Source organism: Typopeltis vanoorti, chromosome 6, assembly GCF_054136105.1.
Source record: "Typopeltis vanoorti isolate ZY-2024b chromosome 6, IOZ_Tvanoo_1.0, whole genome shotgun sequence".
NCBI classification, from domain to species: Eukaryota; Metazoa; Arthropoda; class Arachnida; order Uropygi; family Thelyphonidae; genus Typopeltis; species Typopeltis vanoorti.
Window position 1 is genome coordinate 502,977 of NC_143554.1, and position 26,793 is coordinate 529,769.

At 35.5% G+C, this 26,793-nt stretch overlaps 1 protein-coding gene across 1 annotated transcript in view; it reads right to left on the bottom strand.

The window, feature by feature from the left end:
* Wdr24 (WD repeat domain 24) overlaps window positions 1-26,793 on the bottom strand; it is a 351,891-nt gene that overhangs the window by 66,700 nt on the left and 258,398 nt on the right. The window contains exon 9 of the mRNA XM_090393912.1: window positions 13,589-14,154. Coding sequence (XP_090250038.1) covers window positions 13,589-14,154 — 566 coding nt within the window. The remainder of the gene's footprint in view (window positions 1-13,588; window positions 14,155-26,793) is intronic.

The following is a 26,793-nucleotide window of genomic DNA, read 5'->3' on the forward strand; positions in this document are numbered from 1 at the left end:
CAAGACCTTAACAACTACTGATGACACACAAGCTGGCCTATAATTAGACACTTCCAGTCGCTGCTACCACTCTTGTGCAACAGCACTATCTTACCCTCCTTGCATTCTTTGGGAACCTTTCCCGCAGCCACTCTTTTACTGAAGAGCCAAGTCAACGGAGCTGTCAGTTCTTTAACACATTCTTTCAAAACCCGTGGTGAAATACCATCCAGTCCAGCTTTACTTGCATTCAGAGTACTCAGTATTTGGCACACACTCTACTGCTGTACCACTAAACCCCTGACCCTGCCCTATCCTTCTAGTATTAAAACCTTCTTCTCCAAGATGAAATACTCCAATAAAGTGCTCATTGAACAACTCCAGTATGTCCTCTGCATCAGTCACTCTAATCCCATTTTTATCCCACAATGCCATTCTTCCACAATCATTTCTCCTCCTACTGGTCACATAGCTAAAAAATTCCCTATGATTTTCTTTGAATCTTAGTGCCAATCTATTCTCATATTCCAGTTTTGCCTTCCTCACCATACCAGTCACTCTCCTGGCCTGCATCTTATATTCTTCGTGTATCTGCCCTCCACCCCTCTCCTTATATCTCTTACATGCTCTCTTTTTCAACTGCAGTTCTTGTTTGATATGTTTGTTATCCACTTTACACCAAATTGTGTCCGCTTCTTCACTTGTGGAATACAACTTACTATTGCTGCTAACAAATATTTCTTCATCCTTTCTACATTATGAAAATATTTCTTCACAATTTCCCAAGCACTAATGATATCCTAGTCTTCCAATTCTGCCCTGCATGGAACTGCCCCTAGTTGATATCTAAGACTATTATAATCACCTACCTTATAATTCCACAAATGTTCCCTTTTCTTTGATATTCCTGCATGTCTATTCATCTTCCAAGTCAAAACCACATGGTCACTCTCTCCAACTGGTGGGAGAAATGTGATCTCATTTATTATCAACTCTTCTGATGCTATGACCAAATCCAAAACTCTTGAACCTCTTGTTCCCTCTATTACATGTTGCCTAAGACATTTGTCCCTCAAGAATTCTAGAAATTCCATTCCCTTATTACTACATGCATTTTCCTCTTCCCAGATTATACTGCTATAGTTAAAATCTCTCATAACAATCATTCTTCTTGCATTTGTCAAGCTCAACTGCCTAAACATCTCCTGCTCCCCAAGCTCTGTGCTCCTTGCTTTGTAGCAACACCACACTTAATATCCTGTCTTGGCCACTTTTACCTCACGCCATAAGCTTTCAAAACCATTAGTGTCACTAAACATCAACAAATCATCAGCCTATCCTCATAAGAGTTACCAAGTCCCTAAAAAGAGGTATAATAACCTGCTTATCTCTGCTCATCAGGGCATTCTTCTGTAATCAAGTAATCCGATGAGCTGTTTAGCAACTTTTGCAATATTCCTTCTAAACTTCAACTCCCTATCCACCAACAACCCCAAATCCCTGGCTTTTTCCTGAAGTATAATTCCATCAATATGTTACATAGATGGTAATCTTTTCACCACAAATTTCAAATCCTTACATTCTGTCGCATTAAACTGACATCCATTCTCCTTTGTCCATTTGGAAACAAACTGGCAGGATTATTAATAATGTAACTTATGCAATATGGTTAGAGTATTCTTTATACTCCATGAGGATATTTATCAGGAATTGATAACGATCATAGTGTATACACACAATATGCACACACACACACACACTGTACTCACCAATGTAGTGTAAATATGCACAAATGTCACAGCACAACACTGGTATTGGATATTGTATTCTGTCCTCTGTCAGCAAGGCACATCACGTAATAATTACTAACTTAATTTATTAAGACATTCAATATATTTATTATTAACAAGACCTCCAAGGAATCATGAGATTCATTATGGATAGTCTGTTTTAGACATCCAAAGTCTACCATACCACTTCTTAATCTCATTTGCTTTCAGAATCCCATTAGGCAATGAATTAAATGCATACCAATCTCCATGCAAAAAAGCAGCTCACTTTCTTTCGCGCCATACTTTGCATATCCTCTCTCAGTGATAGCCCTAGTTCTTATTCCTCTCCCTTTTTCCACCTTCAGAAAATATCACCACTATCCTAATCATATATGTCTGTTCTTCTTCTGTATACCAAACTGAAGATTATGTGCTCTCAATCTGTCCATGTAGATCAAAGATAGATTAAGAGCAAGATCCAGCTGAACCTGAGCTGGCAGGTAATTTGCTTTAACTGAAACAACAGTAGAAACAGTATGAACCCATCCCAAAGAATGAATCTTATATGGAAAACTCTACAAGAGATGCCCAAATCAGATCATACAACAAACATGTTAGAGAAATGTTAGCAGGAAGTTACTATTTGTTCCATGAAATCTTGCCCTCTCCTTAAATGAAATTCTCTACACATTATGCATTACCACAAAATTACTCATCACACTATATGACTCTATGAATGCCTGTAACTCCACAGCAAAAGACAAGACAAATGGTAGATAGCCTTATTGGTGGCTGTGGGCATAAATATTTGCCTGTGAAAATACTAGTGGTGGTGATTGGCGGTAGGTGATGAAGGTAGTTGGATTGATGGAGATGAGGAGTTGTAGAGCAGGTACCCTCCCTCAATGAATCTTTGGACTCCCTGGAGGTGTTATATAACAATAATAATAATAATAACAAAAATACATGTGAAGCTGACATACATGTTTTTTTATTTCAACCAGCAAACTTCTTTAAACAAAACATCTCTCAGCTTTGGGGCAGCATAAGATAGAATTACTCATCACACTATATGACTCTATGAATGCCTGTAACTGCAAAGCAAAAGACAAGTCACATGGTAGATAGACTTATTGGTGAATTCTGCAAGTCTTTCTGAGAGTTATTTGGACCCCTATACGGGTATAGATTGGATGTACAAAAGAACACTGCACTCTTCATTTGGAAAAGATCTGAGTTTTCTTCTTGTCATGATGAGAAGAATTTTTATATCAGCTTTTTCAACCGATAGTAAGTAAGCTGATCTTATAATAAAGATAACAAGGTTTTTCCCCCTCCTGGAAACTCAGAATTTTCATCCAACAAAGGCAAATTGGCCAGAGATACAATTAGCAGACAAAACAACTATTAGTAGATGGTAAATGGCATAGTGTGTAGATAGGAAATAAAATAGCAGTAATGGTAGTTTATGTGGTAAGAAATACACTCTTATGATAAATCATTAGATTTGAGAGATATAATGTAATAATAATACCTTATAATTATAAAATAAACTGGGTTTTATTTGGTTGTAAATACAAAGATAACGAAACCTATAATATTTGTGGCTTCTCAGTTATAAAAAAAGTTAAAATCAAACCATGTAGATAACCGCTATAATATAAGCTGAACAAAACCACATGAAACGTGAGAAGTGGAACAGGTTAGCTGTTGTTCAGCATTACTTGTAGATAGTTCACTTAAAAGATGAAGTATGACATATGGGAGGATCTTCATTGCACCATGTGTCACATGTGTCACAAAGACTGGGTATCATACATATTAACCTTGTATGCACTCACAAAAGGGCAGTCTCTGTCACAAGAGATACAGAAAAACTTAATGAAGAATTACAAACTCTACTCCCACCACTTGTTTGCAATGAATATTCACAGAAACTCGTACATACAGAAATTGCTATTCACCGATCCAACTCCACAGCAAAATCCTGATATTACAGGACTTCAGTTTCCATCCCTTTCTGTGGTAGACTTTCTATCAAACTTGCTAGTCTTCTCAAAGCTAATGACATTATCATGGCTTTGCAGGCAATTTTGACTGTATGAGGCTTACTTTATTTGCCTAAAAACAACAACCCCTTCAATAAACATCCTTGTGTTTATAATATTCCACATTCTATTTAATAGCCCAGACATTTAGAAGTTTTGAAATAAGACAGAAAAAGTGCATTAGAGACATCATCAGCAACAGAGAAGACATCAGGTCTAGCTTTTCATTTTTCCTACAAACACACACCACAACAAAGAGTGGAATAAGAGCTTTTTTTTTAGTAAAGTTATAATTCATTTTGCCTTTTATCATAGAAGATGTCACAAGTATTAGTGGTGAAACTAGTAAAAACAATGTCCCACTCCTACAATATTAGAAATTCAAATAACTGCACACATACTTTGTATGCCCTGTCAATAAATAAATAAATAAATAAATATATATATATATATATATATATATATATATCAGGAAACTGCAAGTCTCACCTGTAGCTGTTTGTACACAAAAGATCAGATCTACAACCATTTCTTTTTATTATTATAGCCAAAGCAACAATCAAGAATTTCTACTTGAGATATATAATGCGCAAAACCCCTCACCAAATGCAGCAGCAGAACTGTTTTCAAAGCCAAGGCAGAAGGTGAGAATACATCTGCTGCAAGAATATCATCAGCATAGGGAGAAGTGCAGTTGACCTTTTAATCCAACTATAGAATGAAAGAAACCAACTCCTGATTGAGCAGGGAATCAGTATCACAATCCACTTCAAGATTTAACAGAAACACAAAGCAAAGTTTTGTCCCCAAGTAAAAAGTATTTCTCCTTAATTCATTATATATGTTACAGCATATGTCATCATCATCAAATTCCTGATATGTGTACTCAGGGGTGTTCAGGATATTATGACAGTACTACATGAAGAACTTACATCATCACTAACTTCCTATCAACAATTTTCCTCCAAAATTAATCTGTTATCTATTAAGATTCCAATGTTATCACATTTTATATTTCTGTTTTCTAAGACACTTCTTACTGTATCAATCCACCTAGACCTTGGTCTTCCACTAGGTCTTTTTTTTTTCCCAGCCATCCTGGCAGAGAACACTTGTTTTGTTAATCTTTCTTCTCCCATTCTATTTAAGTGACCATACCACCTGAGATTAGCTCTGCTAACACATTCCTGGATGTTAGCAATGTCAAGTTCTTTCCTAATATCCTCGTTTTTAATATGATATTGCCATTGATGCCATCTGTTCACACCCCTAATCTCTCTCAGGACTCTCATATCTGCGGTCTCTAGTCTTTGGTCAAGTGTTTTACTTCTGAACCAGCTCTCAGATTCTTAAGTTAAAATTGGTTTGAACACTGTCTTGTATACAGTAGTTTAGTGTTTGACTAATATCTCTATAAATTCTATAAAGTCCATATAAATGTATTTAATTCACTTCCTACCATAAGAGCTTTGCTAATTCGGTTGTCCATTTCCATATTTAATTTGTGATCATCATTAAAAATTGTGCCTAAATAGTTGAAATGTTTCGCTTGCTCTACAGGTTCTTCATTGAGAATGCAGTTGATGTTTTCAATGTGTTATTTTTAATATAGCTTAAGTATATAATAAAATCACTGATCTAACACTTGACTTTGATTTTCCTTTTTTCTCACCTTATGTAATAATTAAATCATGAAATGTACTTAAAAATCATCTTCACAGAATGAAAGAAATATGCAACAATTAATGCCATGATCTCTGTATATAGATTACTAATTATAAAAAAAATTATAATCCACCCAATATCTTCCAACTTATGCAAAGCTGTTCATGATATATCCTATCAAAAGCAGAGTCCAGTAATATCAGTGTGCATCCATTCCACTTGTCTAGCTGAACTGTAACATTATTATAAAATGTCAACAAGTCACTCAAATATTAACTTCCATTAATAAACCCATGCTATTCACTGCAAAGTATGGATTCTCTCTCAACCCTTTTCTGAATGCAACCTCACCAACTTTTCCAATATCTCCACTACCACTCTAAAGATACTGATAGGGTGATAGATACATGAAACTTCTGCACCACTCTTATGTAATGGGATTATAAAAAATTCTTGCCTCCTATGGAATTTGTGCTAAGACCCAAGTTACACAGCTAGATCAAGAGCATAGTCAGTTCTGCTGAACACTCCCTTAATGTTCATGCTGAAATTCCATCAGCCCCTATTGATGAATTCTATTTAGTGTATGCAACAATCTAGTACCTCCTTATACACTTGAGTCACATCATTCAATGTTATTGTAGCATTGATTACTATTTATTCATCCATTTAATTCAATGTGATTTATTCTCCTAACTCTGGAAATAAAATCAGATATAGCATTCTCACATAATCTACTTCCAATGTACTGCTGATTCTTCCATTAGGCAAGTTCTTAAGCCAGGGCACTGCTGCAACTAACTTTTTTGGATTATCATAATCAATCATCTTGTAATTCCAAATATTATCTCTTTTCAATCAAAGTTCTTAAATGGTTTGTCTGTTATAATTCTTATTTTATAACCTTTGCTTTGTCTTTTTGAATCTTTACTTGGGCTCTGTGAGATGCCATAAATGGTCAACTGCCTTAACTGTTGACTGCTGCCATTTATTTATTTCTACTAGAGTTTATGTTCTCATGCTCTATAGTCTAACAAATTTATTTGTTTTATGACTGCACCAGTTAGACTATGTATTGAGTGTGAGAATATAAGATTTTTAAACTAAAGACCAAGCAGATATTGTTAGCATTCCCCGTTTATGTTAATCTTTATCTTTAATTAGTCATGGATTGATTATTGAATACTTACTTTATCTTACTGCAGGTTTAAAATTTTCAGGATAGTGCACTGACAGAATTCGTCCAATGTGTTGTTCACAAACCATTTAATTAAATTAAAAAGGAATATTTACACAGTCTGATCTACATTAACATATATATATATATATATACACAATTGCATTACAAGTCTTTGTCAATTTCAATTCTTCCTGATTCAGACTTACTTTTATGTTTCTTCCTTTAAAGTTAAATCATAATCTAGAATATCCTGCTAGTCATACATACACAAACTGGAAATGAGGCATACCTTTGGTAAGCTTAAATCAATATTAATTTATAATGCATTATCTAGTACAGTACTCTTCTTGCTCTTACAATAATTAATTATACACAGTTGAGATTAAGGCACATCTTGAGCGAGCTTATTTCAATTGTTAACCTAATCTTATTGTACCCATAAGTAGACACACTTGATGTACAATCTTGCTCAAAAACATCACATATATAAGTACTCACAATTCTCGTTCAGCACTGCCTTTTACATGAATTTTTGTTCACACTAAAGTGCTCCTTTTTGTCTTTCTTTCCTTTTGCTGACACATTCTTGATCTCCCACCAAATTTCTTTTTTGTCTGAGTTGTCGATTATTCTATGCCCTTTAAGACCTTCAACGTGGTGGCAATGTGCAGCTCTTTCCTAGTGAGACTCCCCAACAATCAACACAATACTTCTCATGCTGGCAGACCCAGGTAGGAGGACTGAGAACCCTCAGACCTACAATGCTTCTCTCTTGATTCCCAACATTGGACCTCATGTGGTGGTGGACCCAGGCAAGAGAAGATCTTGAAAACTAAGACTTACGATGCATCTCTTTTGATTACTGACAACATACCTCATGTGGTGGTGGACACCCAGGTAAGAGAAGATTGAGAAACCTAAGACAAAGTCCTTCTTGATGTTTTGCCTTATAAAGGCCCAGACTTCTGTTGCATGCATGAGCGCCTCTCGAAACTTCCATTTATGGTCATCTATGGACATCCGAACATGATGACGTCATATTTTATGCATCTTTTGAAATATATGGGTATGAGTTAACAGCATTACATAATGATGTCATGCACCACATTATTTTAAGAAAGGCTCATGGTTAAATTATTATAAATACAAGATTATTACAGACAAAACTGACATTTCTTTAAATACAATCTCCTTGGAAAAACGTGTAAAAATGAACACGATAAGCCAGCCAGGTTGGCCAAGTGGTTAGTGCAGCTGCTCTCCAGCTTAAAGGATGCGGGTTCGAATCCCACTTTGGGCATAGACATTTGTGATTCACTTTGAAAATACCAGTGATGGGTGGTAGATGGCACTGATGTGGATGGTGATGGTAGTTGCAGTTCGTTGTAGTTGGTAGAGACAAAGAGTTGGTGCCCTCCCTCGATGAGTCCCTTGTACTTCCTGGAGGTGTCATGTAATAATAATAATACGTTACATAGATACATATCATGAGAGATTTTACATCACCTCCAAAGTCAACAAGCATGCTCACTCTCACCAATTAGAAGCATAACAACAGAAAAATTTTCGACTTGGTTACAAAGTAAATTATACTTGCCAAGAAATTATATTCTTGTTTATTAATCCTTTATCCAAGTATAAGCAATTTTGTATGGGAAGTATCTTCATGACAAAGATACTTGTGTATGGAGACTGATGACTTCACATCATTTGCCTTAGGTATCCTACAACGCAAAGTATACTTCCTTTAGGACATGCATAAAACTATGTATTAAGGGAGAATCACCACCCAGATTGGTTTACCTGCAGTGAGATTCAAACCAATAACCTACCCTATCTTTTGGAGAGCAGAAGCACTACCCACTCAACAATTCAGGCCATAAATATACCGATTTAGGGAGTTTCAACAGAACTATTTTCCCCAGTGGGTATTTTTGCAACATTGGTAAGCCTATTTTATCAAAAACTAGGATTTATTAGTCATTTAAATTTTATGAAAGTAATGATGGAAAAGGTGAGAAAAAATTATCATCTAAGTAATGTTTTCCCCCAAAAAGGAAGAATAAATATCGTCTTACTTCACATATTTCTGCTATGAACCACAACATGAAATAGGATACTGCCCCAAGGCTATGTTTAGAAGAAAATCTAAACTGATGCACCAAAAATTTCACAGAAGTGATCCACTTGCTTAACAAAACCAAAAGCTGACTCCATATGATGTTTGAATGTCTCTAGTGTAATCTTGAAACACCAGAAACTAATTCTGAAAACAAATCTAATTATTTAAATTAAGGGGATATTTAATCCCACATTATTTTAGAGCCGAATAAGAAACTCTAAGATAGAAATCAAATCAAAGAGTTTCTTGCCGAATATAGTAGCAAAACTATAAAAGTTCGGCAAGTCCAAGTGTAAGCAAATACCTGGGTGGTGCAATACTGGGCAACTCGTATTTTCTCAAGTTTCTTATTCGCTCTGAAATAATGTGGGATTAAATATCCCCTTATTTTAAATCATTTTTACATCGCCAAAGTGAAGCCTTTTGGCTCTTTATTTCATTAATTTATCTGAGCACCTTTTTGACAACTCATACTGTAAAGTATTAGAGCTATTATCGCTACAATCTTGGTATTATTTGATCTATCTACTCACTGATGAGAACCTCAATAAAGGCTGAAAGAGGGGCCCAGTGCATTGCTTTTCCCATGGGCCTACAATACTGTTAAGAGGTACTGGATAAGACCACACTTGGATTATTGTGTGCAGATTTGGTTACATTAAGGGAGATAGTGACCCATCTCCCTTAATGTAAAACAACATACATCTCCTAGGGGATGAGTTTTACATTAGGGTAAATACTAAGAATAGCGATCCTAGCTTTATCCACCTTTGCTACGAGTTGCCCGGTATTGCACCACCCAGGTATTTGCTTATGCTTGAACTCGCTGAACTTTTATAGTTTGCTATATTCGGCATGAAACTCTTTGATTTGATTTCTATCTTAGAGTTTCTTATTCGACTCTGAAATAATGTGGGATTAAATATCCCCTTAATTTAAATAATTTTTACAATCAGCGAAGTGAAGCCTTTTGGCTCTTTATTTCATTAACAAATCTAATAACTCTATGGGAGAATAGATAATGATGTTCATCCCCTACACATCTCATGTTCTTTGTTTACCATTAATAGTTTGGTATCAGATTTAATTATATTCCATGCTTTCTTGTTAACAGATAGGTAATTTTAAGACCCCAAGGAAGACATCTGAGCAGCACTTTTTCTATCATTGTTTTTGTAAAATTTAAATGACTAAAAAAATCCCAGTTTTTGATAAAAACATATTGGATCGAGACTGTTTTTCTGTGGTTTGTTATAGTGGTGTTTGCTATAGAAGCGGTTGGCTGTACTCTGTTAATAGAGATCAAGATTTACAGACTATGATTTTCAAATTATCATGGAAACATTACGTGACATTCATTTTTGGCATCAATTTTTTTTTCTATTTTTTCTATTTATTATTATTTTTTTTATGTGGTTCCTACCCAAAAAAGCTTATTAGTAAACCTATAGTACATTTGTACTGTGGGCTAAGGATTTTTTCCCCCCCATTTTTATCAATTTTATATATTTTGTTTGGACTTTTTTTTTATTATTTTTACAACATCTGGAAACCCTGCTCTGGCAATCAAAAATGGAACTTTTTCAAGCTGCTTCAAGCCTCCAGTAAGTGGGACAGTGGCCTCAACACCAGGTGATGAAATTCATCTTCCACCTAAAAAAAAAATGAAAGCATACCATAATTCTTCATTATATATCAATCAGGCGTATGTAACATGGTTCATAGTGCTACTGTTACATTGAATGAAGAGTTAGATGTGCATGAAAATGAGGTTGAAGAGCTGTTGCATAACCTGGATAGGAATTTGTCTATAGGGATAAATGGAATATCAGCCTGTTGGAAGTTTTTTCACTTGGTTAGACTATAATAAATTTAGTTTAATCCTTTATCCAAGTGTAAGCAAAGTTTGCACCTGAAGTATCTTCAGGACTGAGGCGACTCGTGGTAAAGGCAGACTAAGCTCTCATCATTTGTCTTAGTATCTCCCATAATGCAAAGCACATCTCCTTGCAGACATGTATAATGCTATGCATTAAGGCAAGGGGCCACTACCCAAACCGGTTTTGACCCTTTATTGAGGTCTCATCAGTGGGAGCCAGACCAATATCAAAAAGTGGTATACAATGGGTGTGAATCTACCAGATATTAGGTGACCATGATGTACCTCAGGGGTCAGTCCTTGGGCCATTACTGTTAAGTCTATACATAATGACATCAGGAAGAGTCCTCAGATGTGCCATTGTTTGCCAATGATGCAAAGATAGGTAGGGCAATCAGGGATGCTACTTTCAGCACTTACAAAATGATTTGAATAGGCTGCAAGTTTAATGTTAGTAAGTGGAAAATTAAGTACTTCTGCGTGATTAGATTTCCAGCGGCATATTATATTAGCAGGGTTATGCTACAAGAAACTGATGAGGCAAGGGATCTTGACATATTGGTAGATGGGAATTTGAAGTTCGAAGGTCACATAAGTTGGAAGGATAATTGCAATGTTAAAGCGAACCTTGACACGTAAGGAAGTTATTTTGCATCTTTATAGGGTTTTGATAAGATCAGGGCCATCTTAAGGCATGGGCACACTGGGCAGTTTCCCAGGGGCCCACTGCCAAGTGTTCACGAGAGATCCCTTGGCAGATTGTATAAATTACTCGACTTCTCACTGGAACGCTGAGCTAAGAAAGAGAACTGGAGATGGTATGCAATATGTCAATAACTAAATACTTTTCTTACTATACTATAAATAAAATTTTAAAAAAATATTTTTTTTTTTCTAGGTGGATAACCCTTTGAGCAGAAATGAAGCGTACTTTTATGAGTGAAGCATAGAAGAGGAAAAGAGCTGCAGAGGAGAAAGAGCAAATGAGCAAAAATTCTTTGACTTTGTTCAGCGTCTTTGTTACACATTGATGGAATGTTTTGGCATCATCATTAGGAAAAGATCATGTTGAGGTCAAGCATCTGTCTGATATGAGATGGTCATCATTTTGATGCTGTCCATGCTCTGCAATGAGGTTTGAGAAAATTAGACATGCACTGGATTCCGTATCAGCTGACAGTGACCAGGAAGTGAATGCAAGGTGAGGGGCAAGGATTGAGCAAGAAAATGGGGAACGGGGAAACGATATTTCTGCAAATTCTTTGGAACGACATTCTCGAAAGAGTGAACAAAACAAGTACAGTCCTGCAGTCAAAAGATGTGGACATATTTGCTGCCATGAATCTTCTTGAGTCTCTGAAAATGTATCTTCAGGAAATTAGAGACAAATTTAGTGAATATGAACTGCAGGCCAGGTATAGATATCCAGATTCAGATTACAGTGATGTGAAGAAATGGAAACAAAAGTGAAGTGTACATCTTATTGGAAATGATGAATCAGAAGAAGAGATGCTTCTAAACAAAAGTGAAAAGTTCCAGATGGAAACATTCCTCCCTGTTCTGGACTCTCTCTGAACTCTGACCTCACAAAATGTGCAAAAGCTTATTCATGGATTGGAAATCTGTTTTCCTTCTTCAGTCAAATGAAAACAATTCGTTCTGATGAGCTAAACAAAAAGTATGAACATTTGGCAAATGTGTATCACAAAGACCTTGATTATGGAGACCTTCTAAATGAATGCAAGCGTCTCAAACACTACATGGTTCTTGATGAAAACTGTGAGACTCTCCCTGCATTGTATAGAAAGAAAATGTCGGAGAACTTGAAATCTGTGTTTCCCAATGATTGCACTCAGAGTTTTCATGTGCATGATGGTGACCAACAGTACAGGTGAACTTTCATTTTCAAGATTGGAGCTCACAAAGAATCAGCTTTGCAGCACAATGGGGGCAGCAACATTTGAACTGGCTTTCACTCATGTGCAAGTAAATGACATCCTGAAGACCATTAACTTTAAGTCAATTATAAATCAATTCTCAGTAAAAGTTTGTGTTGATTAATCCTCGTTTTAGAGTATGTTTTTTTTTTTTTTTTTTTTTATGTTTAAACATTGATTTTGTTAAAAGTACCAAGAAATCTATGGGCTTAATTTTATTGACTGTTTACATTTTTATTCCTGTAGAGGGGCCCAGTGCATTGCTTTTCCCATGGGCCTACAATACTGTTAAGAGGTACTGGATAAGACCACACTTGGATTATTGTGTGCAGATTTGGTCTCCCAAGTTCCAAGGAGATTAAGAAGTTGTGGAAAGGGTGCAGAGAAGAGTTACAAAGAATTATATCTGGATTATATGATTAAGATTATGAAGATAGATTGCGAGTACATAGATTACAGACTGTGGTAAACAGGAGAAAGAGGGGTAATATGAGATGTTAAATGAGTGTTATAGGATAGCATCTGATGAAATTTTTCATTATGTGGAAGGTTGAGAGAGAACATGGGGACATCCAAGGAAGTTAAGTTTGTTCACAGTCAAGAAAAGCTAGATAAGAGCTAGATTTTTCCTCGCAGAGAACAGTGAGTGAGTGAGTGGAATTGTTTGCTTTTAGGGGTAGTGAATGCATCTAGTGTGAATGAATTTAAGGGAGGATAACACAGCTGGTTTGGGTGATTTATAGCCTCCCTTAATGAGTCCTCGATTCCCTGTAGGTCTCAGATAATAATAATAATAATAATAAAGACAGATACAGATCAGTGCAGAAAGGCTTTATGCAATAAAAAACATATATCCAAAAATTAATATGGAGATTATTAATGTATTTATATATACATAAATAGTTAATGTATAGGAGATATTTGAGATATAGAACAGTAAAGATCTCTGCAATAAGTATTTTTATTAAAAAAGTAATCAAACATCTGAATTATCAAAATATCTTACCTGAGAAGCATGGTAATGCAATAAATCAACTATGAGGTCAGTGAAGCACCAAGATGGCAAAGGTGGCATGGCAGATGTTGCTAACCTCCTTGTTTGATCTTCTACATCACTTGCAGTCATATCTACCTCAGTCTCATCTTCACAGGCACTTGTAACAGAACTAGGATCATTAGTAATTTCAGGAGGTGGAAAGCATTCTCGAATTGGATGGCGAGGTTGAAAAGCTTCAGCAGGGAGAGTCCAGTCCTGTACACTATTTAAAGTTGCTATTTCACTGTAGTCAAATCCTATTAAATGATCAATGTCACCATCACCAAAGAAATAATCTCCCTGTACATTGACCATGCTAGTAGCTATATTTGTAAGTGTACTGTCATGATCAGTTTCTGTTGTATCAGAGTCATCTTCTGTGGCTCCTGATGTATCAGCCACCATGCGATCTGCTGTTCCATAACTAGCACCACCCCCACTAACATGTCTACTACCGCTTTTGCTTCCTGCATTATAAACAGTATTTCCACTGTTATGTCGGCTTGGTTTTTGATTATTACCATCTTGGGAACTATCTATTCATAATGAGATATAAAATTTTGATATAAATAAAAGCAGTATTATTTATGCTTTCAAAGTGAAAATGCTAACTGTACAATTTAATGGGTTTACTCTGGCAATTTATTTTCTGTTTGACAGAAATTAAACTCAAGATTCAAACAGAACCTTGTACTTTCTACCCATATGAGATCAAATAACTCACTTTCTATTAAAAAAAATCCTTATAAAGAAATCCTTCTGAGCTAATAATGTTTCTCCTTCCAACACAGCCAGTTAGAGTAGACCTTCTAGGAAGAGGGAAGCATGCCATGTCTATATGTTAAAAACACATGGCATGCTCCCCTCTACTTAGAAGATTAAAATGAAATTTCCTTTTCTTCCCTCTCTCACTCAATACAGGCAGATCTCGTTTATTTCTCAGCTTTTACCAAAATATGAAATATAAGGAAATCACTGTCTAGGCTGGCCTTACTAATATTGTGCTGGTTTTTTTACTTAGCATCTTCAGAGCACGATTTACAATGGGTGAGTACATAGCACTGAACTAGATTACTGCAGAAACAATTCAAACTATAACTGAAAAAGAACTAATGTCCTAGCATGGTACCCCTCCAGGGGCTGGATAATTATAAAGTGAATTTGGAGAACTTAGGCTATTTGGTCTCAGAATGACTGTCTCCCAGACAAATTAAAGCAGCCATACTTGGTAAGATGGGGTAGGATGTTTATAGACAGTGCTAATTCTAAAAATAGAGTCTCAGACCTATATATAGCAACTTATGTAACACAGATATCTTCTTCCATTTAATCTTATGTGAAGGGGGTAACCAGAGCATGATCTGAAAATCCTGAAGTTGCAATACACATGATAGGGGATATAATTTTGGTGTTTTTCAAGGCAAATGTTAACCCATCTATCATTCTGTCCAAAGCAGCTAAACTTCAGGCACAAGGAATTTGACACTCCAGCATAACAGAATGAAGCCAGTACTTGGAATGGATGAAGGTATTTAACTGAATGAGTGGTTTTGAAAGTGGATGGAGATTATATTTATGAAGAACTTTAGCTATTTTTTTTGATGCACCATTAATATAAGAGATGGAAATAGTTTTGCTGTGATGTTATGCAGTGGCATAGCTGGGGGAGGGGGGGGGGGGTCTGCCCAAGGCGGCACTTTGCGTTTAAGAAATCTTGCCATACTGTCTATAGAACAGCAACTGAGTGATGAAATAGACTTCGACAATGTCATTGATGATTTTGCTAACGGAAAAGCAAGAAAAATTACATTATAGAATGTTGGAATTAAGGTTTTACTTCAAAAATAAACATAGTGTTTTAATTTATTTCCCCATTTTGACTTTTTGTAGTATTTTCGGTGTGTATTGGGGGGAGGAGGGTATATGCAGTATTTTATCTATTACAAAGGGGTTCTAGCTATTGGCTAAAAGAGCATCATAAGGATATCTAAATTCAATTTCAAAGGATGTATCATTTGAACTCTGGTTCTGCATTTACATGGAGGATGTCCTGTTAGGAGGTGGGGTAGTGTGATTACTTATATAAATGCATCCCTGCAAATGTGAGTTTTCTATAAATAGAATGTCATGTCACTAGTGTTTCCAGAAATGGGAGATAATTGTTACCTTCATTTTCTACCATGAAGTTTATTTTTGGATGTTGGCTGTATAAATGCACTAAAAATGTATCTAATGTTTGTGGAGGGATATTAAGGCCAAACAGCATCATCCATAGTGTAGCCACACCATTGATTTAAGTGCAGCTGTGTTGGGCAGTGTTGCCAAGTTAGCTATTTGGGAGCTAGATCTAGCTCTTTTTTTTCTTCCCTAGCTCCAAAAATTTTAATCTAGCACCTAGCTCCAAATCTAGCTCCTTCAGAACTAGTTTCAGCTCTTTTTAGTTGTTTTTATAACTTACTGTTAAAGAAATTGTTTTAAAAGTTTTCCAGATGTTCACATTTGATAAGGAATTGTATTGTACGTTTGGTGGGAGCATATTGTACATGTTTCAAACGCATGATGACGTCAGTCAGTCACATGGCCCAATAGTCTGCCATTTTGTCGCCTTAAAGTTGATAGCACCACTATAAGTTAGTCTTTGCACAGTGTTCTGGTTGGTAGTTATGATAGCGAGTGGGAAGTTTACAAAGACTGATCGTAATTCGTTGCAGTAAAGAGTTGTATACCCTTCTTCAAAAATGAGTAAAGAGAAAAATAAAGCTTACAAGCAAAAATTTAGGAGGGAGCGGTTGCAAATGGGAATGTTTAGTAAATGGTTGTGTGAAGTTCCTGGTGATGCTACAAAAGGCCACTGTAAGTTTTGCAGATGTGATATAGCTGCTAAATATTGTCAGCTTGTAAAGCATAGCGAAACTAAGAAACATCTTGCTGCAGTTCTATATAAGGCTATTCCTATTACAAATATGCTTGTGAAAAAGTCTGATGAGACCGCTAACTTTGAATGTAGGTTAGCATTATTTCTTTGTCACTCATCATTCAACAGCTGTGATCATCTAGTAGATCTTTTCCAAAAATATCATCCCAGACAGTGAAATGATGCCAAAGGTAAAAATGCACTGAGCTAAGTGTTCTGCAATTGTAAAGAATATTCTAAGTGAGCATTTTGAAGATCTAATTGCGGACATTGGAGATGAAAATTTCGTCTTGCTAATAGACTAATCGAATGATATCACAATGAATAAGATTTTAGGAATGGTGATCATTTATTATAGCAAGAAATTCAACAAAATTATGCATACATTTCTAAGCATGGTGGTTCTAGAAAAATGTGTGACACTAGTGGTATTGTGCTGCACTGAAAAAAGAGCTCTTGGCCAAGAAATTGGACATTAAAAATCTCACTGCGATTGGTACAGACAACGCTGGTGTTATGGTTGTTGTCAATAATGGCATTTATGAACAATTGAAGGCATATATTCCCTCCTTAATTTTAATTAGATGTGTATGCCATTCATTACAACTGGCAATGTCTCACATGCAGAATCTCTCCCAAGAAAATTAGAATTTATAGTTGCCAAAACGTATAAGTGGGTTTCACATTCTTCTTCAAGACGAATAGCATGCAAAGAGCTGTATCAAACTATGAACAAAAATGATGCTCTTCTGAAAATTGTAAGCAATTGTGCAACAAGGCAGCCCTCCATTGAACCTGCAGTAGACAGAATTCTTAGCCAGTGGTTGGAATTAAAACTTCACTTCGAAGTCGTGAGCGTGACTGAGAAATGTTACAAAGCTCAAATTTTGTGGGTGATGTACAAAGATGAAAGGAATTTGTTGTACCTTTTATTTTTGCATCCTGTTCTAGTTCATTCATCAAGTTAACAAAATTTCCGAATCTAACTGTGCGGATAAGATGAGATTATTTGAAGACCCTTTCTCCTTTGATTTGCTCTATTGCTAATATGTTAGTGCTACCATCATCCATAGTCGACCCTCTAGAGTCAAAGATTGATGACTATTTGGATCCCAATCCAAATCTTGGTTACAGATTTGAAAGAAAAATTTCAGAGCTGATGATGCAAAAGAAAATAATGCAAAATGATGAGTGAAATCTTAGAAGTAGAGCAAGACAGTTTTTTCTTGGTCTCTTCAAACAGCTTAAGCAAAGGTTGCCTGAAAACTTGAATATTTTAAGAATGATGTCTTCTTTTTCTGTTGACAATACCTTAAAACATATAAAAGAACCTGTTACTCCCATCTTAGAAATAATGCGGAAAACAGAAAAAGATGCTGCTGCTGAATACCAGTACAATACTATCCACTTAAATAAATGGACAAATATAGAAAACATGAGCTATTCTGGACTGAAGTATGAGAATATAAAGATGAATCCATTTAAAGAAATTGCTCAGTGTGCAATAAATTTATTAATACTGCCAAATTCTAATGCTGAAATTGAACACAGTTAAAACTAAATTAAGAAATAAGATGGAATTGCCAATGCTGACAGTTATTTTGTCAGTCAAATATGGCCTCAGGCGTAACAACAAGTGCAGTACAGACTATCATTTATCAGCATCTACAATGAGTAATATCGAAACCATGGCCACATATAATAAAGCTGAAAATCTAAGTGAGAACATGGGTGAATTTAGCACAGAAAACCATATGGAAGATGTATTTAGCGCCACTTATATGCAAGTATCACTTCAACTTGAATAAAGTAAGTAACTTAAAAGTATCAGCTACTACTTTTAAAATTTTAGCTTCAAATTTTGAGTTTTAACTCCTTTTTAGCTCTTTTTTTTTTTTAAGATTTAGCTGTTTTTAGTAATTTTCATTTGGCAACACTAGTGTTGAGTGCTTGGTTTTCAAAATGTTCCATATAGAAATTGGCTAGCAGGACAAAAGAAGGGAAACCCGTTGAAGTCCCATCTAGATTTTTATATATTTTTCCTTTCCATAAAAAATAACTAGGGTAAATAGTGAATCAAAATAATTCAAATATATCAGGGGACAAATGTGGCTTAAATTTAAATAAATTGACATGTGGATGAAAGATAATGATTGTTAATTTAATGTTGCAAAATATAAGGTTATGCACTTCAGTTTGAAAAGGTTACATGCTATGTATCGCATTGATGGTGCTAGAAATTGATGAGGATAGGAATTTGGGAGTAATGGTGGACAGACAGTTGAAGTTTAGAGGGCATATCACAAAAGCTGGTAGAATAGCTCAAAGGATTACTTAGATGTTGAAAAACACACTAACAATAAAGATAGGGAAGTTGTTATTTGATTTTATAATTATAGGCTATGATTTGCCAGAATCTTGACAACTGTGCCCAGATATGGTCACTTGGGTTTCTTTGGGATCAGGAGTTGAAGAAGATTGACATATGAGTTACCAAGCTGAGGATAGGTTGACAGCGTGGGGATTGAAAAGTGTAGTTGATAGGCAGAAAAGAGGGGTTTATAACAGAAATTATAAGTTATTAAAGGGGTTCTATAAGATTGACATAGGAAAATTTTCAATACATGATGAAGAGAGCGAGAACTAGAGGTCACCCCTGGAAATTATATAAGAGTATGGTTAATAAGAGTGTGGAGACTATGATTTTTTCCTTGGAGAGTGGTGAGTGAGGTGATGGTTTGCCAGAATTAGTTGTGTGTGTCTTGACAGTGAAAGAGTTTAGAGTTGAAGTTTAGAGAGCATATCACACAAGTTGGTAAAATAGCTCAAAGGATTACTTGGATGTTAAAAAAACACACTAACAATAAACATAATATACAGTGGTATCTCGCTAATCTGAACCTCTTTAGTCTGAACCCTCCAGTAATCCGAACTGCGGTTTGAAAGAAAATAAAGTGTTATTTATTACGTATTATTATTTTGTGTACTATTATTTTGATATAATAATTATTATTTTAATTATTATTACAGTACAGAATTTTTTTCATACTGTCGATTGTACGGTTAAACTGGAGGCCTATTTTGATGTATTGTGTGTTCACGTTTGCTTTTTTATACTGTATTGTCGGCATGAATCACAAATATACACAAAAAGAGGAAATTCAAAACGTGCAAAATTTGGTTAAAAATATAAATCCAGATGATGAAATTTCACAAACAGATGTTATGGAATGGATTACAGGTAGAACCGAAAGGGAAATCGAAATCAAATCAGATGCTGAAATTATAAATATGACGCTACATGTTTATGATGTATTATGTAGAATCATCGTCATCTTCTAATGAATCAGAAGACAATGATAACAATGAAAAACTCGATGAAAAAAAAAGTAAAACATGAAGAGGCAGCTGACAGTTTTAATATGTGTATAGAATGTGCTAAGCAGAATGATACGCCATTTCACAAAATTTTGTTGCTAATGCAGCTCCGAGAAGAAGCATTCGAAAAGGTTTAGCTTCGAAGAAACAAAAGAAAATCAGTGACAAAGAAATAAAAACCGCTTTTTGTGTGTTATTTTGTGAAACGTTTTTTGTGTTGTGTACAAGAAAGTGATATTTTTACGCAAATTAAGTTACGTACTGAACTATGCAATTTTATTAAAACAGAATCCTCAACAATACAGGTACAAGAAATTAAATTTTTTACTAAAATAAACTTATGTACTGTATTATTTTTTGTTTTACATTACAGTATAGTAGCTTTTTTGCTATCAGTTTCTATCATTGATGTACCGTTAGAATCTGATTATTTTTGTCTTAAACGGTAGTTATTGTTGTCTCTTAGGGGGAAATTCGCTAATCCGAACAAGCACGGTTTTTATTAGTTCGGATTAGCGAGATACCACTGTATAACAATAATATTTTTCATATATATATATATATATATATATATATATATATATATATATATTGTATGTATAAAGGTTAGTGTGGGTCTCCATTGATGAGTACTGACTCCATTAATATACCCATATAAAAATAATAATGAAGATATTAGGAAGGAACTTGACATTGTTAGCATTCAAGAATGTTTAAGCAGAGCCACTTTAAGGTGGTATGGTCACCTATACAGAATGGAACATGCAAAGTAGCAAGAATATGATTGGAATGAATGAATGGCAGCAAGAAAGTAATTGAAGAAATGAATGTGTGGTCATGTTGTACCATCATTTTTTATTTTGGAGTCTTGACAAGTAACAGATTGATTTGGAGGAAAATTGTAGATAGGAAGTTAGTAATGATGTAATTTTTTCATGTAGTACTATCATATCCTGTACACCCCTTGAGGGTACATGGCAGGAAATTGATGATGATGATGAATGGGTGGCTGGCAAAGATAAGACAAGAGATTAAGTATATGAGGTATGAATTGAGGAGAATTACAGATTTGAATGGAAGTGAGAGGAAGAATGAGTTAAAAGATAGCCTTTGTAATGAGAGTAGCCCTGTATGGAGATTCAATGGTTAGAAGTGTAGCGAGTGAAAAGGTGCACAAAGTTTGTTTTCTCGGAGATAGAATGAGCAGAATGATTTAAGCATTGGAAAAGTGGAGTATGCGAGCAAAAGAGTTGTTAGCAGTAGTTGGCACAAATGACTTGACTGTAACAAGGAGAATGTAAGGATGGATGTCAGCATACCGTTAAGGAGGAGATTGAAAGATAATAGTATTGTAGGTAGGATAGTCAGTGCACTACCCAGGTATGATAATGATGATTTGAGAAGGCGAGCGAAGATTATGATTGGAATGTTAGCAGAGTTGAGTGAGGAGAAATAAATTCATTTTTGTAATGTAGTGGGCGATAGATGGCTTTGGTGGAGTGGTGGAGACAGAGTTGTAGAGTAGGTGCCCTCCCCTCAATGAGTCTTTGAACTCCCTAGAGGTGTAACATAATAATAATGTCAAGGGTCTCTGCCAAAGGTACACTGGTAAACAATGAAGTAATATCAGAACAGACTATGATGTCAGAATCAGTTGAAGACTATGATGAGATCAGAACAGACTATGATGTCGTTAGGATAACGTTTTATTATTATTATTATTAATATTTTAAGTTGAAAAGAATTTTTAATAAATGAAAGAAAGTTGCCTGTGCCTCTGTGTGTGTGTGGGGGGGGGTGATGTGGATAAATTATTGGCCAGTTTGTAGTTAGGGCTGTCAACTACTCGACGAAAGAGGTAATAGATTTGCGAATTTTTGGGGACCCCATATATCTGGGTGGTTTGACATAAGGTTTTAGCCTTTTTTGATAAGTTCTTTGTACAAAGATGTAGTTTTTTTTAAATAATTTATCCACTTTTAATCTATACACTTCAATACATTTACTGGTAAAAAACTATCTTTTATCCATCCCATTGTTCCTTAATATATTAGACTTAATGGCCAAACAATTTTTTTTTCTTCTTCTTATGTGGCTCCCAACCAGGAAAGGTATAAACTTTTTCTCCTTATAAAGGTTATAAACTATTAGTACATTAGTAGTATACATGAACTAAGAATTTTTATTATTATTATTATTTGTTATTTATTTTTTTACATAATCTGGAAACCCTGCACCAGAGCTCAAATATGGAATTTTTCAAGCCACATCAGGCCTACAATAAGGTAATGTCTTACCTTGATTATTATAGCCTCGATGTGGCTTGACAAAATTTTATATTTCTCAGATGAAGACCATGAGTTAACTACAGATAACATAGACGAGGAATGAGAAAAATTTCAAGATGCAATGATGGAAACAGAAAATAAAAAAAAGGTGTATGGAAGAACAGTGGAAGCAGAAAAGGAAAAGAAACACTGATGAAATGAGAGCATTAAAGAAGCATTCAAGTTTAAAAATAAAGCTTTTTGGAAGTTTATGAAGATGAGATCAAATGATGATAGAAATGCTTATAATTAGAGAAAGAGCCTTTTTTTTTTTTGTCCATTTACTGCTTCCAGTAGATGAAGTTAGTAACCAGGTTTTTTCATAAATGGGGATGGGAATCTTGTAGCTACTAGAAGAAAGATTAGGATAATAGCGTACCATTAATTTAGAGACCTGTTAAATAAAGATGAAAGCCATAGTAAAATAAAGTAAAATGATATGGTGGTGAAAGAGATAATAAAGAAATAAGTCTGGTGGAGATTGAAAAAGAATTAAATAAGATGAAGAATGGAAAATCCCCAGGAATAAACGATTTGCCTGTTGAAATTGTCAGTTTCTGATAGTACAGGACTCAAATGGTTATTATCATTATTATTATTAGCATTATTATTAGCATTATTATCAACATTTGACCTCCATGGAATCAGAGACTCATTGTGGGAGGTACTCACTATTGCATACAATGCTCATCCAACCATGTCTTAAACTGATTCAATGTGTCCACATCTGCAACACACACTCAGGCAATGCATTCTACTCACCAACCACTCTCCATGCAAAGAACCTGCTTCTCATGGCTTTGCTCACAAATTGTATAAGGAGGGTGTGAGCAAAGTCTACCTGATAACAACCCCTGACCAGCTTCTATGTCTCAATCATATCCCCCCTCCTCCTCCTATTCACGAGGCTCTGTAACTTACATTCTCTCAATCTGTCTTTGTACTCTACATTCCAAAGACCACTGACTACCTTTGTGAATCTTCTCTGCACTCTTTCCAACATATTCTCGTCACCATGAAAATCTGGTAACCAAATCTGTGCACAATAATCCATATGAGGCCTGATTAAGGCCTTATACAATGGAATCATAACCTCTCTATTACTGCATGTCAGGGTTCTCCACATCATTGCCATTATTCGATGTGATGTCTTCACAACTCGTGCAATGTGGCCCCTGAATTTCAGGTCCTAGTCCACCATCACTCCTTGATCTCTCATCTCCTCTACTTCTGTTAAAGTTTCCCTACCAAGTGTATACTTTGCATCCCATCATTGCTTACCAAATCTCAAAACCTAGTTAAACCCAACCCAATATCATTAACATACAAACTGAACAACAATGACCCCAAAACTGATCCCTGCAGCACACCACTGGTGATCTTTCTCTTTTGAATACTGCACCCCCATATCAGCCAGTCACTGATCCAACATAAAAGTCTGTTATCCAATCCTATCTGTTTCAATTTATTTAAGAGCTTGTCATGTGGCAGTCTATCAAAAGCCTTTGCAAAATCCAAGTACACCACTGTATATGCATCTCCTCTGTCCAAGGGATTTGTCACCTTGTTATAGTATATAAGTAAGTTAGTGAAACATGATCTCCCCTTAACCCATGCTGATAACCACAGAGAATGCTGCTGTTATCAACCCATTTCTGTATCGTACTTCTCACCAATCTCTCCAGGACCTTCACCACAACTTCAGATATAAAGACCGGCCTATAATTTGAAGCTATAGCCCTATCACCGGCTATATGCAGTGGAACAATTTTGCCCTCCTTCCACTCCCTTGGAACCTGTGCTGTTGCAAAACTCTTATTAAACAGTCATGCCAATGATACTGCCAGTTCCCTGGAACATTCCCTTAAGATGTGTGGTGATATGTCATCAAATCCTATCACCTTATTAACATCAAGGTTATTTATTTCTTCAAACACCTCCTGCTCACTCACAATTAAGCTATCCTCTCCTATGTCCTCTACACTTAAGTTCCTCATGATTCCACCCTGATCAGGATGAAACACACTTATAAATTGATCACTGAATACCTCAACAATGTCTTCTGCAACAGTTACCATTCTACCACTTTCATCCCTTAACTTCATCTTTCAATGATAATTCTTCCTTCTACTAGCCACATATCTAAAAAACTCTCTAGGGTTTTTCTTAGCCTGATTTGCAAATTTCTGCTCATACTCTATTTTTTTTTTTTCCTTACTAACTGAGTCGCTCTCCTGGCTTGTTCTTTATATTCTTTATGTGACTGATTACCATTATTCATCTTGTACTTCCTCCAAAGTACTTTACTTTTCCAGATTTCATGCTTAAGCTCCACATTCATCCATTTTACATCTACCTTATTCAGCCTTTTGGCCTTTGGGATACATTCGTACATTGATGCTGTTATGTATTTCTTTGTAAGTTCCCATGCAGCATTTATTTCCTTACTGCTCAACTCCTCGTTCCATGTTATAGCTCGAAGTTGTCTCCTAAGCTTGTCATAATCACCAGTTATAATTCCACATATATCCTTTCCTCGCAAAAGCCTGCATATGACTAGCCACAACACAGGTGATTACTTCATGATCACTTTCACCAACTGGAGGAAACCCCTCTAACAATTACATCCTCTGATGAAACGATCAGATCTAGAACTCTTGATCCTCGCGTGCCTTCCTTTATGTGCTGCCTGAGATAGTTATCTCTCAAGAACTGGAGAAATTCACTTTCCTTATTCCCAAATGCTATCTCTTCATTCCAATCTATACTGCCATAATTAAAATCACCCATATATCTTTAGACTGATCTGGTGAAAGAAGGCGATACTTGATTATTGGACCAAGGAGATTATTGTTCCAATATATAAAAAAGGCTCAAGAAAGGAATGTAGTAACTATAGAAGAATAACATTATTGTATTACAATAACATTATTGTGCCACTCTACATGGCAACAATAATGAGATAAAACAGAGGAAGGTCTAAGAGAAGAGCAGTTTGGTTTTTTAGAAAAGAGCAATCAATTGATTTTTCCTGTAATAGAAATTATGTAAAGACACTGGGAATTTGGAAAAAGCCTATTTATGCCATTTCTTGATTTGGAAAAAGCCTTTGATGTTCAACAGGAAAAAGTCTGGGGAAGTTTGGAAAAGACAGGCATAGATAAATAAGAAATAATCATGATAAAGAATATGTATGTACATACATATTTAGATTTACATATGTATGTAAGTCTAAGCGCTGTGTGAAGACTAAATTTGTTAATTCAGAATGGTTTACACTTAATAAATGGACTGCAACAAGGAAGCATCTCCACTGCTGCTATGGTGATGAACAGTGTCTTCGATACAGTTAATGACCAGAAACAGTTATGTTTGAAGACGATGTAGTGATTTGAGAACATTCAAAAGAAGCACTACGGAAGAAATTGGACAAATGGAACAGTGCGACATAGAACTATTAGTTGCATATTAATAGCTGAGAGCATGGTTTTAAATTGTAGAGAAAATGTAAATGTAAATAATGTTAGACTCAATGAGCAAGCCTTGAAGAGTAGTGAAAACTTGAACTATCTGGAAGTATACTTTCTGTTGATGAAAGTTTAGACCTGGATATAATGAGGAAGATTTCACTGAGCCACACCTTTTTTAATAGCATAATTAATGTAGCTTGGGACAGTGAGGTCCCACTAAAGTGCAAGCTTTTGATTAACAAAAATTACTTTTTGTCCATTTTGACTTATGCAGCAGACATGGAGACCAACAAAATGAAACATAAGTAGAATACAAGCAATGGAAATGAACATTTTGAGGACAATGTTGGTAAAAAAAACAAGGAAAGATAGAATAAGAAATGTAGACATTAGAAATGGGTTGGGACTAGACAGTGTTGAAGAAATCATTATCAACTCTCACTTGGAAATATAACGAGAATGAATTTAGAAAGAATGCCAAGAAGAATGTGTGAAATGAAATTTAAGGGAAAGAAACCAAGAGGAAGACCATGGAAAAAGGTGGAGTGACAATATAAGAGAACAAGAAAAGAAGAAATCTGAAATGGAATGGTGTTCACAAAGAAAGAATTTGAAAGAAATGGAGAGATCTGATCTACCTGACTTGACAGTTTCTGTTGGAACATTTGTAGATAAAGAAGCCATATAAATCCCATTTCCTTCCCTCCCTGTGATAATTCTTCCTTCCAATATGTGTCCATAGCTGAGATCTCCCAATAATAATTACTCAACCTGCAGTCACTCTGCTAATTTGCCAATGCATGCATTACATTTTTCCTCATACCCACTAGCCTATTGCAGAATCCAATTATATATTTTATCCTGTTGGCCTATATTTTATCTGCCCTCTCACACCAGACATCCTCAAATGAACATCTCTCTGCATTCCTGTCCATCTGATGTTGTTCTACTCTTGCTTCAATTAGAAAAACCCCTCCCTCTGTCCTATCTAAAAATACTTATAGGCCTTGCATTCTATCCCTATGACCATATCATCTTTCATCAACCAAGTCTCACTAATACCTATAACTTCTGGCTAACTTCAGC